Source organism: Fundulus heteroclitus, chromosome 22, assembly GCF_011125445.2.
Source record: "Fundulus heteroclitus isolate FHET01 chromosome 22, MU-UCD_Fhet_4.1, whole genome shotgun sequence".
In the NCBI taxonomy this organism is placed as follows: Eukaryota; Metazoa; Chordata; class Actinopteri; order Cyprinodontiformes; family Fundulidae; genus Fundulus; species Fundulus heteroclitus.
This window is the reverse complement of record NC_046382.1, coordinates 16,157,719-16,171,128: the sequence shown is the minus strand read 5'-3', so window position 1 is coordinate 16,171,128 and position 13,410 is coordinate 16,157,719. Positions and strand designations below refer to the sequence as shown.

Below are 13,410 nucleotides of genomic sequence, written 5' to 3'. Positions count from 1 at the left end.
CTGAATAGCTTTTAATATGTTATGTTAACATACCAGACACGTTCTCAGTTGTGTCATGTAGTGTAAGCTAACCGTACAATCATTCAGCCTGTTGTTGCCTCCGTTCTATTTTTATTTAAAATTGCCTTTAAAGATGACATGTCTGTTTTTAATGTTGTATATTATCAAATAAATTTCCCCCAAAAATGCGACTTATACTCCAGTGCGACTTATACATGTTTTTTCCTTCTTTATTATGCATTTTATGGCTGGTGCGACATGTACTCCGGAGCGACTTATAGTTCAGAAAATACGGTAAAATAAATGCTTTTACTCTTTGGTTGACAAAGTACAAAATATCCCTTCCTAATGTTTCTGAAAATATTTTACAATCAAATTAAACTATAATTGACATTTGAGCATCTCTGTGATTATTCATATTCATGATTTAACAAAATATTTACAACAAAAAGTTTAACTGATACACGCTGCTTTAGTACGTCCCACATATTGCCAGTAGGAAGGGGCAAAAATGACTCTGGCTATGAAATGGTGAAGGGGCGCATTGACCCGGAGCCGGACCATTCTTTCAAGTCAAAAGAACAAAATGTCTCACAGGTCTAACATCAAGCTACAACAAAAATAAATAACACCTTCCACAGTGCACAAAGTGATACATTTCTGCTTCAGTAAGTGCACTAAAATGAGAGACATAGTTACACATGTTGTCAAGCATAGAAGATAAGTTCGGGAATCTGCCCTCCTTGCACCCCCGTGCCGTTGGTGCTGTCTGAGGAGCACTGGAACTGGAATGTCACTTTACCACACTGTACCTCTGTCATCCCTTCCTGTCCGAAGTAGCTCAACTCGTTTCCATCCAGAACAACGCTGGCCGTGTAGAAGGTATCAGGCTCGATTTGGACCGGATACTCGAACCACACTGGGAAGGTGTTGCTGGATCCGTCTGAGAAGTATTTGCTGAGGTTTTGCCCCAGCAGCACACCTTGACGCTTCAGCTCTATCTTGGCACTGTACTCTGCCGAGCCACAGCTCGATCCGTACAAACCAAAGCCGGCGATGAAAACCCTTTTATCCACAGCGAACTGTATACTGTCACAGCGGCCCCGGTAGCGCCACTGATTGCTCCGGTAGGCACAGGACTGGAACCTGTGGCAGCGCTGCGGCGTCAGCCCCTTCCTGGCCTGACTCGCAAACTTCAGCTCGGGCTTCTTGGCTGCCGTGTACCACAGGAAGATGTCATTGGTCTCGTTTAGCGTCAACACGCCAGACTGGGCTGCTCCGTTGGCAAAGTCGTCCAGTGCCATCGTAGGGATACGTATGAGATACATGGCCTTGCCCAGGACCTTACGCTTGTTGTCGGTAGAGGATGTGAGCTCCTGTCTCTGGCACTCGGCGTCAGCCCAGCTAAGTGCGGCCTCAAATACCACTATCTCTTTAGCATTGAGTGTCTCTCGCTGTAGGATACTCTCCAAGGTCTGGGAGTCAATGTCACAGAAGCCCTCTGAACGTAAAGCCAACTCAGCCTGGGCATCAATCACCTCCCAGCAGCGCTGTGTCAACTCCGGCTCCTCGAACAGGCAGCTCTGGGAGAGCAGCACGCAGGCGTTCTTGGCACTCAGGCTCGTCTCGAGGAAGTTGACGCAGGCCCGGGCCAGGTGAGGGACAATGTACTTTTTGGCAGCATAGAGAGTGGCCAGCACAGTGTCTGCAGTCAAGTCAATTTCGTCACAGTAAATGTACCTGTCAAAGCAGAAATGAGACATTTTTTTAACTTTCGCTCATCAGTAGCCAAATAAATATGTTTACCATGGTATTATTAACAAGTGTTGAAATTAAGGATAACATATTGAGACTACCCAAGTGTGCGGTGATTTTAAAACATTTGGAAACATGGATGTTGTTTTATTCTAAAAAATAAAATAAATAAAAAAATCAGAAATGTCAGTGTTTTTTTTTAAATAACATCAATACTAAAGATTGAAATAATTATAAAAGATTAATACTGAAGACTTTTAAACTTTTAACTGCATATGACTTTACAAAAATGCAGTTACTGTTGAGGAATAAAATAATTAAATTCAATTCAATTTTATATATATATATCGTCAATTCATGAAACATGTCATCTCAAGGCACTTATCAAAGTCAAATTCAATCAGATTATACAAGTTGGTCAAAAATTTCCTATATAAGGGAACCTAGTTGATTGTCCTGACAAGAAGCATTCACTCCTGATAAGATGACCAATCACACTAAATTCTACTTAAAATAGCTAAAACCACAAATACTGTAGATTTATGGCATCAGGTGAACATCATTAGTCACCATATTGAAGGAGATGTACCTTCTTTAAACCTCTAGTGTTTCTCTTTGACTTAGAGAGCTAAGTCAAAGATTGTAAAAGACTAGGACTTCTGGAATAATGTTCTTTGGACACATAGGTCTAAAACTGGATCATGTGGACACCAGAACAGAGGACATTTCTGGTATTTTTCAGAGAAGAGCCTGATGGCAATAGTGAAACATGGAGGCCACCCTCTCTTAAAAAAAAAAAAAAAAAAAAAAAAAACTAAAGATGAAGCCTGGCTTGAAAATACATTTTATATATCCTTCATTTAATGAGCAAAACCAGGCAATTTTTGGGTGCTTACCAGGAATTTAATCATTTTACTTTCCAGAGATTACAAGGACACATGAATTTTTGACAAGTAATCATAGTAATAGTAGATAAGCATAATATATATTCAGCATGGGCCACACTACAGTCATTACGCTTAACTCTGTTGCTGAGACCGATAAATCTGTCATTGATGTGTTGAGCAGTTTGGTCCAACATGTAAAAGAAAGGTAGATCTAAGAAAAGACAAAAAGTGAAAGATCAGCGATGTGAGGAAAACACGGCAACAGCCTGAACCTCCTTACTTTAGCATTGCCAGAAATGCTGCTGGTTCCACATCTGGTATATGGATTTCATCCTTGTTCTCCGCAAGTTCACCGTAAAACATGGCATGAAACACCGAGCTGCCCACAGCTAATACATACTGTGGGAAGAAGAAGAAGAGAAAACACAGTGACATTGGAGAGGAAGAAACATCTGATTATACATTTTCTTATAACGGAAATGTCCATAAATTGCAGCATCTCTGTATCTTTGCATGTCCACTTATGCAGGTTTGGCATTTGGAAGATGGTACACTGTCTTGTCTTTTTCTTTATGATGTTTTTTTCCTTGTAAACCATCTAGATTTTCTGTTTGGATACAGTTGATGTACCATCAGGATGCTCATGTGGCATCAATCTCCCAGATAGATAGACCAACAGATGGATAGATAGGGACATTTATGCAGAAAAATGATCTTAAATCAGGTGCTTAGAGCTTGTTTTCAATTAGAGGAACTGTCTGATGCCCGTGATGGCAGATAAAAGCTTTTGCAATAATTACAGAGACAGGGTCATGATTATTTTACACAGGCCGTTTTGTAAAATCACTAAAGTGCGCAAATTATTATTTCTTTATTATGTTTTTTGTGAGTAGCCTGACCAACCATGACTTGTCAATAGATCATGCCTGAGAAGCATGGCCTTTTGTTTAGAATAAACACGTTGCTTCTAAAAATGGGGCTTATTTGGACGCATAAACACAAGAAATTGTCCCATAATTTGCGAGGTTGGAGCCGAATCCAAGTATCTGAGTCCGCACAGAATAAAGCTTATTTTATCCGTTGATTTTCTCGGCAGTACTTAGCCAGCTCTCCTTTTCCCTGCGGACAGGGAGGCAGATTTCTAGATACTTAACAGGGTGCACTAAAGGTTCAGTTTGCTGGAATTAATGATTTATCCGAATTCATGATGAAATTAGAGGCAACAATCACCGTTTTCATTAATAGGCACGCTTCCATTAGACACGCTGGGGCCTCCAGATCTGTTTATAAACTCAGGTTTTAGATCTTTGTGTGGAAGTGTTTGTGGAAGTATGTGTAGGTGAATATGTGGGTGGCATAAATTTCCTCAAATAAATCTCTCTAAATTGGAGCCAGTCAGGGGGAAAGGCTTGAAAAGATGTCACTGTTGTTGTAGAAAGCCTGGAACACAAATTTCCAAAACATGTTTTGTTTCCTTCATCGTGAAGACACACATGTACTTTTATGCGGCATTAAGGACCAATATAATACAACATATTAAATTAGTCTCAATTCATGCTCTAATATAGTTCACAGATGAAGCAAATGCGACGCTTTTAGCTGTTTTCTTGGCTTGGTTTGGAACAAACTGGAAAGATTATGCTTGTTTCCTGAATTTCCTGCCAACTGGACACAATAAAGATGGCTGAGCTGAACATCTTCAAATCCTATTGGTATATAGTGTCTCAGCATAAAGGGCCATCAAATCATCCTTCCATGACTGTTTCCTCTAAACGCACAAAGAGCACTGCAGCTCCTAATCATATATAATTCATTTGGTCCCATATAATAGACCGAAGGGAAGAAAATAGAGCTATTGAAAGCTGATGTGGTTGGATGGGCAGATTTAATGTGGTACGGCAACGTACCACATTAATCTTTAGTAATTGTGTTTAAAGAAAGTAAACATGAAAGCGCATTCACGGGAGGCATATGGTCTAAGCAAAAGTAGATCTTAATTATTGATCTGAACATCTTGAAAAAGGAATGAATTGAGTGGGTGGGGGGAAACGAAGAAGTAGGGATGAACAAGATCAAAAAACTAGTTAAATATAAAACTAACTCTCAAAATCTAACTATTTAACGCTAACTAAACTAGAAAATACAGATTTGCTGTAAAAATGCCCTTTTAATGTTATGACAATGAGTTCAACTTGGCTGAAAACTGTTACAGGTTACAAGTATTAAAACTATTTGACTAAACTTCCTGAAGTAGTTGGCATCTCAGAGGTCGTACAAGCTGTCAGTAAATCTGCATTGATTTTTTTAATCGGTGGTTACTTGTCAATAGGAGGCGCTAGAGTGCCTGCCCCATCAAAATTGTTGGAAAAGGGCGTAGAAACCATAATCATAAATTCCAAATTGAAAAGTAATCATCACATTTGGTTACTCATGTCTTACTTTTAGATTTTTCAGTGTTTTCATTGCATTATTCATTTGGGGTTATTTTTGTGTATAAGCCAAAGGGAGAAGTGCCGACCAGAGGAGGGTGAAAATATGTTTGGAAACCTTTGACTTCCATGTGACTTCATGCTGGTTTCTAATTGGTTGCTTACTTACTCATCAGGTCGCAGCTCTCTGCGCCTGTGGCCAATCGGCGCTTCATGTGTCATTCTTCATCCAATCAGATTGAGTCATGATCTGTGTGAGTTAAAGTCACACCCGAGGCAATATAGATACACAGGTGTGAATGTTATTTAAACATACGAATGTTGTAATTCCAAAAAACATATGTTTTTATCACCAGCTGCCACTGCATTGCATTAAGGTCTTTTCAGAGCTGAGTGGTATTTTCTAATTTCGGAGGTTCTCAGGAAGGCATTTCTGATTCTGCTGTTCTGTAGCCATTGTTCCGAAAGAATATTTTTCAATGTTTTGATCTGTATTTTTTATTCGTTGTTTTGTAGCAGGAAGATTTTTGCTTGCAAAAATAGTTAAAAATGTCCTGTGATCTGGTTGAAGCTTAAATATTTTCTCCAACTGAAAAGTTAAGGGCTGTAGCCTTTAAAGACTACAAGGCATTGATTGCAAAGCTTTGTCCTTTTATTTTCTGTGAGAAAAATATGTTGCTTTTCAAAAGCACATTAATAGTTGAACAATGTTAGGCATAAAGCATATACCTATAAAAGTTAAAGTGTTGAAGTGCCTTAAAGGATCCTAAAGGAAGTTGTGAATGCACATGAGTGCAAAAGTCCTTCCCAAGGTTGTTTTCACACCTATAGTTTGTCCAAATCAGTTGTTGAGTCCATTAACTTGTAACGTTTTTGGGTTGGTTCTGTTTATTTTTTCAGAGTGAAAACTCCAAACAAACTAAAACCTGTCCCTACCAATCAGACGAGAACGTTATTGGTCAGATGCGTCCAAGGCGGGAGCACTAAATGTACATACAGGAAGCAGATGCTGTGGTTCTGAGGTCGCAGAAAACAAGAGTTTAATCATGTCGTTGGTGTGTTTCTATTTACTATTTCAGCCAAAATTATCAGAGAACTTTACCAAAAGTTTTTTAGAACCCTTGATTGAGGGCTGCATAAACCTTTTTATGCTTTATGAAAAAGACACGTCGCCATGGTTTATCATTTTGTTTGCTCACAAGCAACACCAGACTATGGGAAGGCATTTGGCTAGACCTTGGAGTGCACACCTGGTAGCTCTGTCAGATCGAGGTCAGATCACGCTCAGCATAAATAAACCGTTTGTTTGGAACCGTGGTTTCGGTAGGGACCCTGTTGCTATTGCTATTTTCCCATCCAAACAAACCAGACTAAGGTGGGGAAATGAGCCAGAGTTCCTTTAACCTGACTGAACCTCTCAGGCGTTGAAACTGCCCGCAGATTTGTGAATGTCCATCTTTGCCTCATCTTTGCTTTTAACGGATTAAGTTAGTTATTTCCATAGGTGGTGCTGAGACGAGGGGCAAATCTATCTTGTGTGAGATTACTGCTGAGGAGGAGACCCCTTCCTCCTTTAGCTCACTCTCTTCCAGTCTAATTTACATAAATAATTGAAGACTGTCTCAAAAAAGACACATGGTGCGGAAGTGAGAACAGAGCACAAAAGACTTCACGAAGGCACAGAAAGGAGGAGGAAGATTGCTTTCATGCTCCCATGATACGAGCTTCAACGAAAACCAGCCAGACTGAGCCCCAGTTTGTGGATCTCCTCTCTTGTCGCCGTTATTTTTTGCAGATGATTTCTTACCCTGTGGCCCGGCAGCCGCTGGGTCCTTCCCGGCTGACCCACGACAAAATGAACGTCCGCCATCAGCTCATTGTTGAACATCACTGAATTTCTGAGGGGAAAGAGAAACGGGGAGAAGAAAGTCATCGGCTGCATCTTTATGGGTTTCGGCTGGATGGTAACTTTGATGCCCAGCGGTGTCCTTCATTTTGCGCCATTTAAACTGGTAACATCATCATCCAGCAGCTATTAAGTTCCCCTCATATCACCTCCTTTTATTTCGTCTGTCTTCGTAAAGACAGGGGAAGAAGACAATGAAGTTAATGGGAAGTCCCCTCTGTGAAAGAATGGGACCAACAATAAAGCCGTGCTCATATATTATTGAGTGCATGTCACTGGGGTGGGTAAACGGCCCCGTTGATGTTCTGGAGAGACAACAAAGCCAGGTCAGGAGGAAGAAGAAGAAAAAAAAAAAAGCCCCCGTTTTGCTCTGAACAGCTGGGCCCTTTTACAGATAGGCCAAAGTAAATATTTGGCTCTTAGCACAGATCAGCCTCTGCCTGTTGTGCATATCAAACACACTTGCTGCCTGTCTGCTCTCCGTTGTGTCAGAGCAGCGAAGTCTGTGGGAGTGGGAGAGGCTGTAAACAGACGTTTCGCCAAACAGAACGAGGACGGTGTCGGGAGAACACCCCCAGAGAAAGGCGCCGACCGCTTCCCACTGTGCAGGGATACAAAGGTATTAAACATTCACAGGCTTAAAGTCGTCTTAATGAGATGACACAGAGGATGCTGGAGTGACTGGAAGTTTCTCAGGCTGTACGGAGGTGCTGCAGAGCTGCCCCCTCCCCAACTGATTGCTGAGCACTGCTGAAAGACGGCGGCAACTCTAAAAGCTCACATGAATAACTAATATGGCTGTTTGGACCCATTTCCCATTGTGGAAAAAACGTGAACAGTGCGTAAACTTAAGGATCGCCACTAGTCACTCTTGTTATGCTAATGCTGTTTTTTTCATCTACAGATGGCAAGCTGCAAGCAGTAGCTCTGTAAAACCGCAGACCCTAGCAGATAGTCTGACAACATATGAGTAACACTTCCAATATTAGTCAAAACAGAGCAGAGTGGAAAAAAAATCTAATAGATTTACCTCCATTTATTAAAAAAAAAAATCAGCTTAGTCTATAACTATAAAAACATTTTATGCTATGAACATCAATTTTCTAACTATGAATCTGTTATTTTACTAACATTAGAGGTAATTGTTGACTTCCGCCTCATAAAAGCAATCACATCAGGCTCTATGTTTTTGTGGTTGTTTTTCCTCAGGACCGTCTTAGCCATAAATAACAGCAAATTAGGATGGTTTGCAAAGGTATTTTCCGAGATGTTTAAAAGTTAGATATCTCCTCTTAGAAAATAAAATACCAAAGTAGAGAACCGCATGTGGGAATTCCCAAACAGTGGCTTGTGAGTGTTATCTGCGTTGAGCTTTCTTGTTTGGCACACTGTACCTTTCTCTTATAGTTGAGTAGAGTCCCTGCCAGTTGCAGTTCTGTATCGTGTTGTTGTTGTTGAGGTTCTGCTGCTGGTACTCCTGCACCGTGGTGGTCGTTGTGGCGGTGGTGGTGGTGGACGCCGGCTTCTTGGTGGGAAAAATTTCCGCAGACATCTTCTTCTTCTTCTTGCTCCTCAAGGTGATTATCTCATAACAGACTGGGGGCAGTTTGGAGCTGCCGCTGGCATTCCCTTTCTTGGAGCTTTTGCTTGACTTGCTTTTCACCGAGTCAGGAAGCATTAAGAAGAAAGTCAGACATTTCATGTTCCTTCCCTTGGCATCGACCATGAGTGTGTTCAACTGCTGAGCAGTGGGAGAGCACGCAGAGAAGACATCCAGCAGGAGCAGCCGGGTGTGATGGAGGGCTGAGGACGGGAGAGGTTCGAGCCGCGCTGAGCGATTCAGCAGTAGGTGTCCTGTGCGGGGTTTGTCCAACCAGCTTTTGGGAAGTACTGGGTTCTATCTCTTCTCCGTGTTGTCACTTCCCTGAAGAAGGAGCTTCAAACGGATGATCTGAGGGCTTTTCTCTCATGTGAAGTTTGATCTGCTGATGGAGAGTCTCTCACGGTTCCCATCTCAGCATGTCCAGAGTGATAAGATCAGCTCTTCAAATCCACTTCTCTCCTCCTCCTCCTCCTTTCCTTTCTCACTCGCTGGCTCACTGAGGGTTGTCCTGACAGCTCCAGATTTAGTATCGCTGCAGTTGTCCTCAGGCAGCACCTTTTACTCAGGTCCTGTCATTTTGCCCTCTTTCTCCCTCTGCGCGTTTCATCCCCTTTCTGCCTCTCTTCATCTGTGGCTCTCTTTTTCTCTGTCAGGCAGGATCTTTTTTTTTTTTTTTTTTTCTCCTCTCTTCCTCGGAGCAGACTCCTCCGTAGGATGCAGGAGCTGTGGATGCTGCGCTGCTCCGCTCAGCCACTCGTTCTGCTGACTACAGAGGTTGAATGGGAGAGCGCAGAAGAGATCGAGAGCCCCCGCATCCCCGCCCCCCTCTCAGCACAGTTTAGAGCTCTCTCAGGAGCTCAGCCAATGGGAGCAGACAGCATTTATGATTGGGTAATTCAGCCTATGGAGCTGCGCATACTTGGATATGTAATTGGCTACGTCTCAATTAAAGTGGCAGTCATGCCCCATAAGAAAGATGGATTAATCTAAGGCTTTTGCCTCATGTGTTTCATTTACCTGAAGCCAAAGCATTCAATTTCACCTCCAATAGATAAAATCTTAGCTTTACACTATAATTCAGAGCAGTGAAAGGTTCTTATTTTTTCAGGTAGAATTTGATTAATGTGTATTCATCAATTGACAAGTATACTAATTATATTAAATGCAGTGGATTTGTAGTTGAAATCTGTTTACATTTTAATTGTTTACTTTTGAATCACTGCTGCACCTTGTACTGTATTTTTAATCTGTAATTTACAAGCTGTATTCTTGCACAAATGCCCTTTGCAAAATCAATTCTGCACATACAAATAAAGTTGTCTAAGTCTAAGTCTAAGTCTAAGAAATGACAGCTTGTGTCCCCTACTGTATTAGGATGAAGTTGCTTTACCACAGGCTTCCCGAATGTGTAGATTTTATCTGTCTGTACATATATAATATATATATATATATATATATATATATATATATATATATATATATATATATATATATATATATATATATATATATGTGTATATATATATATATATATATATATGTGTATATATATATATATATATATATATATATATATATATATATATATATATATATATATATATATATGTATGTATATGTGTGTGTGTGTGTGTGTGTATGTGTGTCTCATTACGTAAACGCTTATGTAACGTGCCTTTTTTCAGAGTGTTCGAAAAAAAAAAATGCAACATTTTTTGTACTTCTTTTTATCATCTTCTTTGGAGAGTACATGGAGCTAAGAATACAATGTACTCTCTCGATGTTCTCCAAATGCATATGGATTAATTGTCCCTCTTGTTTAACTTGGCATGTGCACAGTAGGTTTACCTTTTCCTTTGGGGGTTTAATTGTTTATTTACTCCCCCGCCACGCTATTGAAGATCTGTCTTGCATTTCAGTCGCACAAAGATACAAGACTTTAAGTAAATAATTCTCTGTTTTCAAACACTAGAGGAGCGTGTTTTCTGTTTGTTTGTTTTGCATTTCAATTTCAATTTGTACCCCCCCCCCCTTAAATTATCCTAAACAAAGTTATAAAAAGCATGGTGTGCTAGCCCATTTGATCCAAACTTTTAATTGTTTTCAGCTTTCACGTCTCATGCTGATCAGATTGAAGGCAATGATGTCTTTTATTTCTTTTATGTCTTTTGAACTAAACTTTGCTTGAGGCGTCCAGCATCACCTTTCTGCACATTTAATACTGTTGTAATTTGATCTCCAGCTAAGTCTGGCTGTAAATTTTTTGGCTCTAAATCATCAAAGCATTCTGTTGTAACCAGATATTTACATGCACAGTATAAAAAGAGATAATTCTTTTGTCTGACATTACTAAATATATATATATATATATATATATATATATATATATATATATATATATATATATATATATATATATATATATATATATATATATATATTCATGTTTTTAAAATGCCAGAATAAAAAAGACGTTTGGTTGGAGATTTTTTTTCTTACTTTACAGGATAAAGATTATGAGGGAACACTGAAGTACATCTCAAGAAATTAACCTGGAAGTTAAACCTTGGAAACAATTGGGTAATCTAAAGGACAAGGACCCTCTGAATAAAACTTGATTATTTGCAAAGTAGCTTAAAGGTCAAATATAAATGAACAGTTGAACAGCAACAAATCAATTGAACATGTGTCTAAGGTTGGACAAAGGTCATAAGTAAAAAAATAATAATTTTCTGCCATTTTCAGCCAGAAAGTGAAAATACTTCCCCTTATATGGAAAATTATGTTGTGGGACTTCAGAACCTACATTGGTAGCGCTTTGACCTGTATGGAGGGGTTGTGATGTTTTTATTGCCATCTGTAAAAATAAAAAAATAAAAAATATATTCATAGCATTAGATAATTAGTCTGCTTGCTTGTTTCCTTCTGTAAGAAATATCCAAAACTTTGTGCATTCAAGCTTTGTGTGAAAATTAAAAAATAAGTGCACATAAGTTAAGCAATCACTATTTATCATGTCTCCTGATACTAAAGCAGCAACCCTCCTCTTACGGCACAGAATCTTCGCTAACAGATGTAAATAGTATATAATTTTGTCCTTGAAATTAGCACTAAGCAGGCATGGGATAGTGACACAAAGCCACTTTAGCAGGAGAGAATGCAGTGATGTGCTCTTAATTGGCTGCCTTACTGCAACAGTATCAAGTAAATAAATTATCAGTTGCTTCATGTGGTTCTATTATAACAAACAAAGAAGGACAGTAATCCCACCCAGCCCATTCCTGTTAGATTTGTAGTGATAAAGGAAAGGGTTTCTGTAATCTGTAGTATGCTGTAAATGCCAACACTGCTCCAACGTGACTAAATTATGTTTGTTTAGATTAGTATAGGTAGGTATATTGCGACAGACTGGCGACCTGTCCAGGGTGTACCCCGCCTCTCGCCCATTGAACGCTGGAGATAGGCACCAGCACCCCCCGCGACCCCATGAGGGATAAAGCGGTTCGGAAAATGGATGGAAGTATAGGTTGGTCAAAAATCATTAAATAAAGAATACTGAAATCTTTAAACATAAAGCTATGACAAAAAGTGAATTTCTCTCCAAAGTACAAAAGTCATCTTAAAGGATTGCCTCACTGTGAGAAAAAATATTGTTTTTATTTACTGTATGTAAATATCTGGTTTCAACTGTATACCTTACTGTCACAGCTATAACCCAATGGTATCTTCATTGATGTGCTTTTACATCATGCAGAATCACAGTTTGTACCGATGAAGATCTACTGAATCCAGCTGGCTGAGCAAGGACACCTGAAAATCCAGTAAACTGAACATATTTTGTTTGTATAGACTGTTTATAGAGCATTTACTTTGAGCTGAAGGTTTTCAGGTAATCATTATATACAAAGGGAAAAAAACGCCCATACCCAGGACTGAATTGTATTGTATATTTTACACATCCTGTAATTGTACATGCAAATTGAAGAGCATCATAAATGATACACTAGCTTTGTGAAAATGATAGAACTAATGCTTCCTAAAACTACATTTATTGCCCATTTCGATCCACATGTTTACACATATGTGAACATACATGACAGTATAAGCAACAGTGTGACAGCAGCTAAAGGCTGATTTTAAATAAGCATAAATTATTTTGTTCAATTGCAATTATAAGTTAATTATTTATACATGAACCCTTTCATTTGGCAATGTTGTCCTAATGTTGTCCTAGTTAATGCTTTAATAACCTTAGGAATCATGTTATCTTAAAGGGCAGTTATTTCTGTTCAACATTTTGTTTATATGGCATTATAATTTTATAACAATACAAATAAAACTGACCAACAGAGCAGGAGCTGAACCTATTTCCTGTTTTATTTTAATCAATTTAACTTGCTGTATCTCAAATGCGTGTAATTTCTTTACATTTAGATCTATTAAACCACATAAAGTAATGATTTGAGCACCAATAGGTGCTCATATACTACAAAACCTTTACTACAAGATGGTCATATGATCAATAAACATGATCATATGACCATTAAACCCTAAAATGGATCAAATGACAAGAGAAACCCTAAAAAAACAATACAGTATTATGATGGCAAAAAGTAACTAAATCTTTGGTGCCTCTATGTCTTTGTCCCTGAACACACACACACACACACACACACACGCACACACACACACACACACACACACACACACACACCATATCAGCGAACACTTCAGGACTTGATGTTTTACAAAATGTTCAGACCCAGTTTTTAGATATGCCAACAGGTAAAAATCTTTTTTATGTTCTGTTTGACATTTTAGCTATTTATT

General features: G+C 39.1%; 1 protein-coding gene across 1 annotated transcript; it reads right to left on the bottom strand.

Annotated features, from left to right (window-relative positions):
* Positions 1 to 235: 235 nt before the first annotated feature.
* On the bottom strand, positions 236 to 9,372 carry btbd3b (BTB (POZ) domain containing 3b). Its single transcript, XM_012874861.3, has 4 exons — positions 8,372 to 9,372; positions 6,879 to 6,969; positions 2,923 to 3,041; positions 236 to 1,740 (listed from the first exon to the last, which is right to left on the bottom strand). The coding sequence occupies exons 1-4, from the start codon at positions 8,701 to 8,703 to the stop codon at positions 708 to 710; spliced, it is 1,575 nt and encodes a 524-aa protein (XP_012730315.2). The 5' UTR covers positions 8,704 to 9,372; the 3' UTR covers positions 236 to 707.
* Positions 9,373 to 13,410: the final 4,038 nt, after the last annotated feature.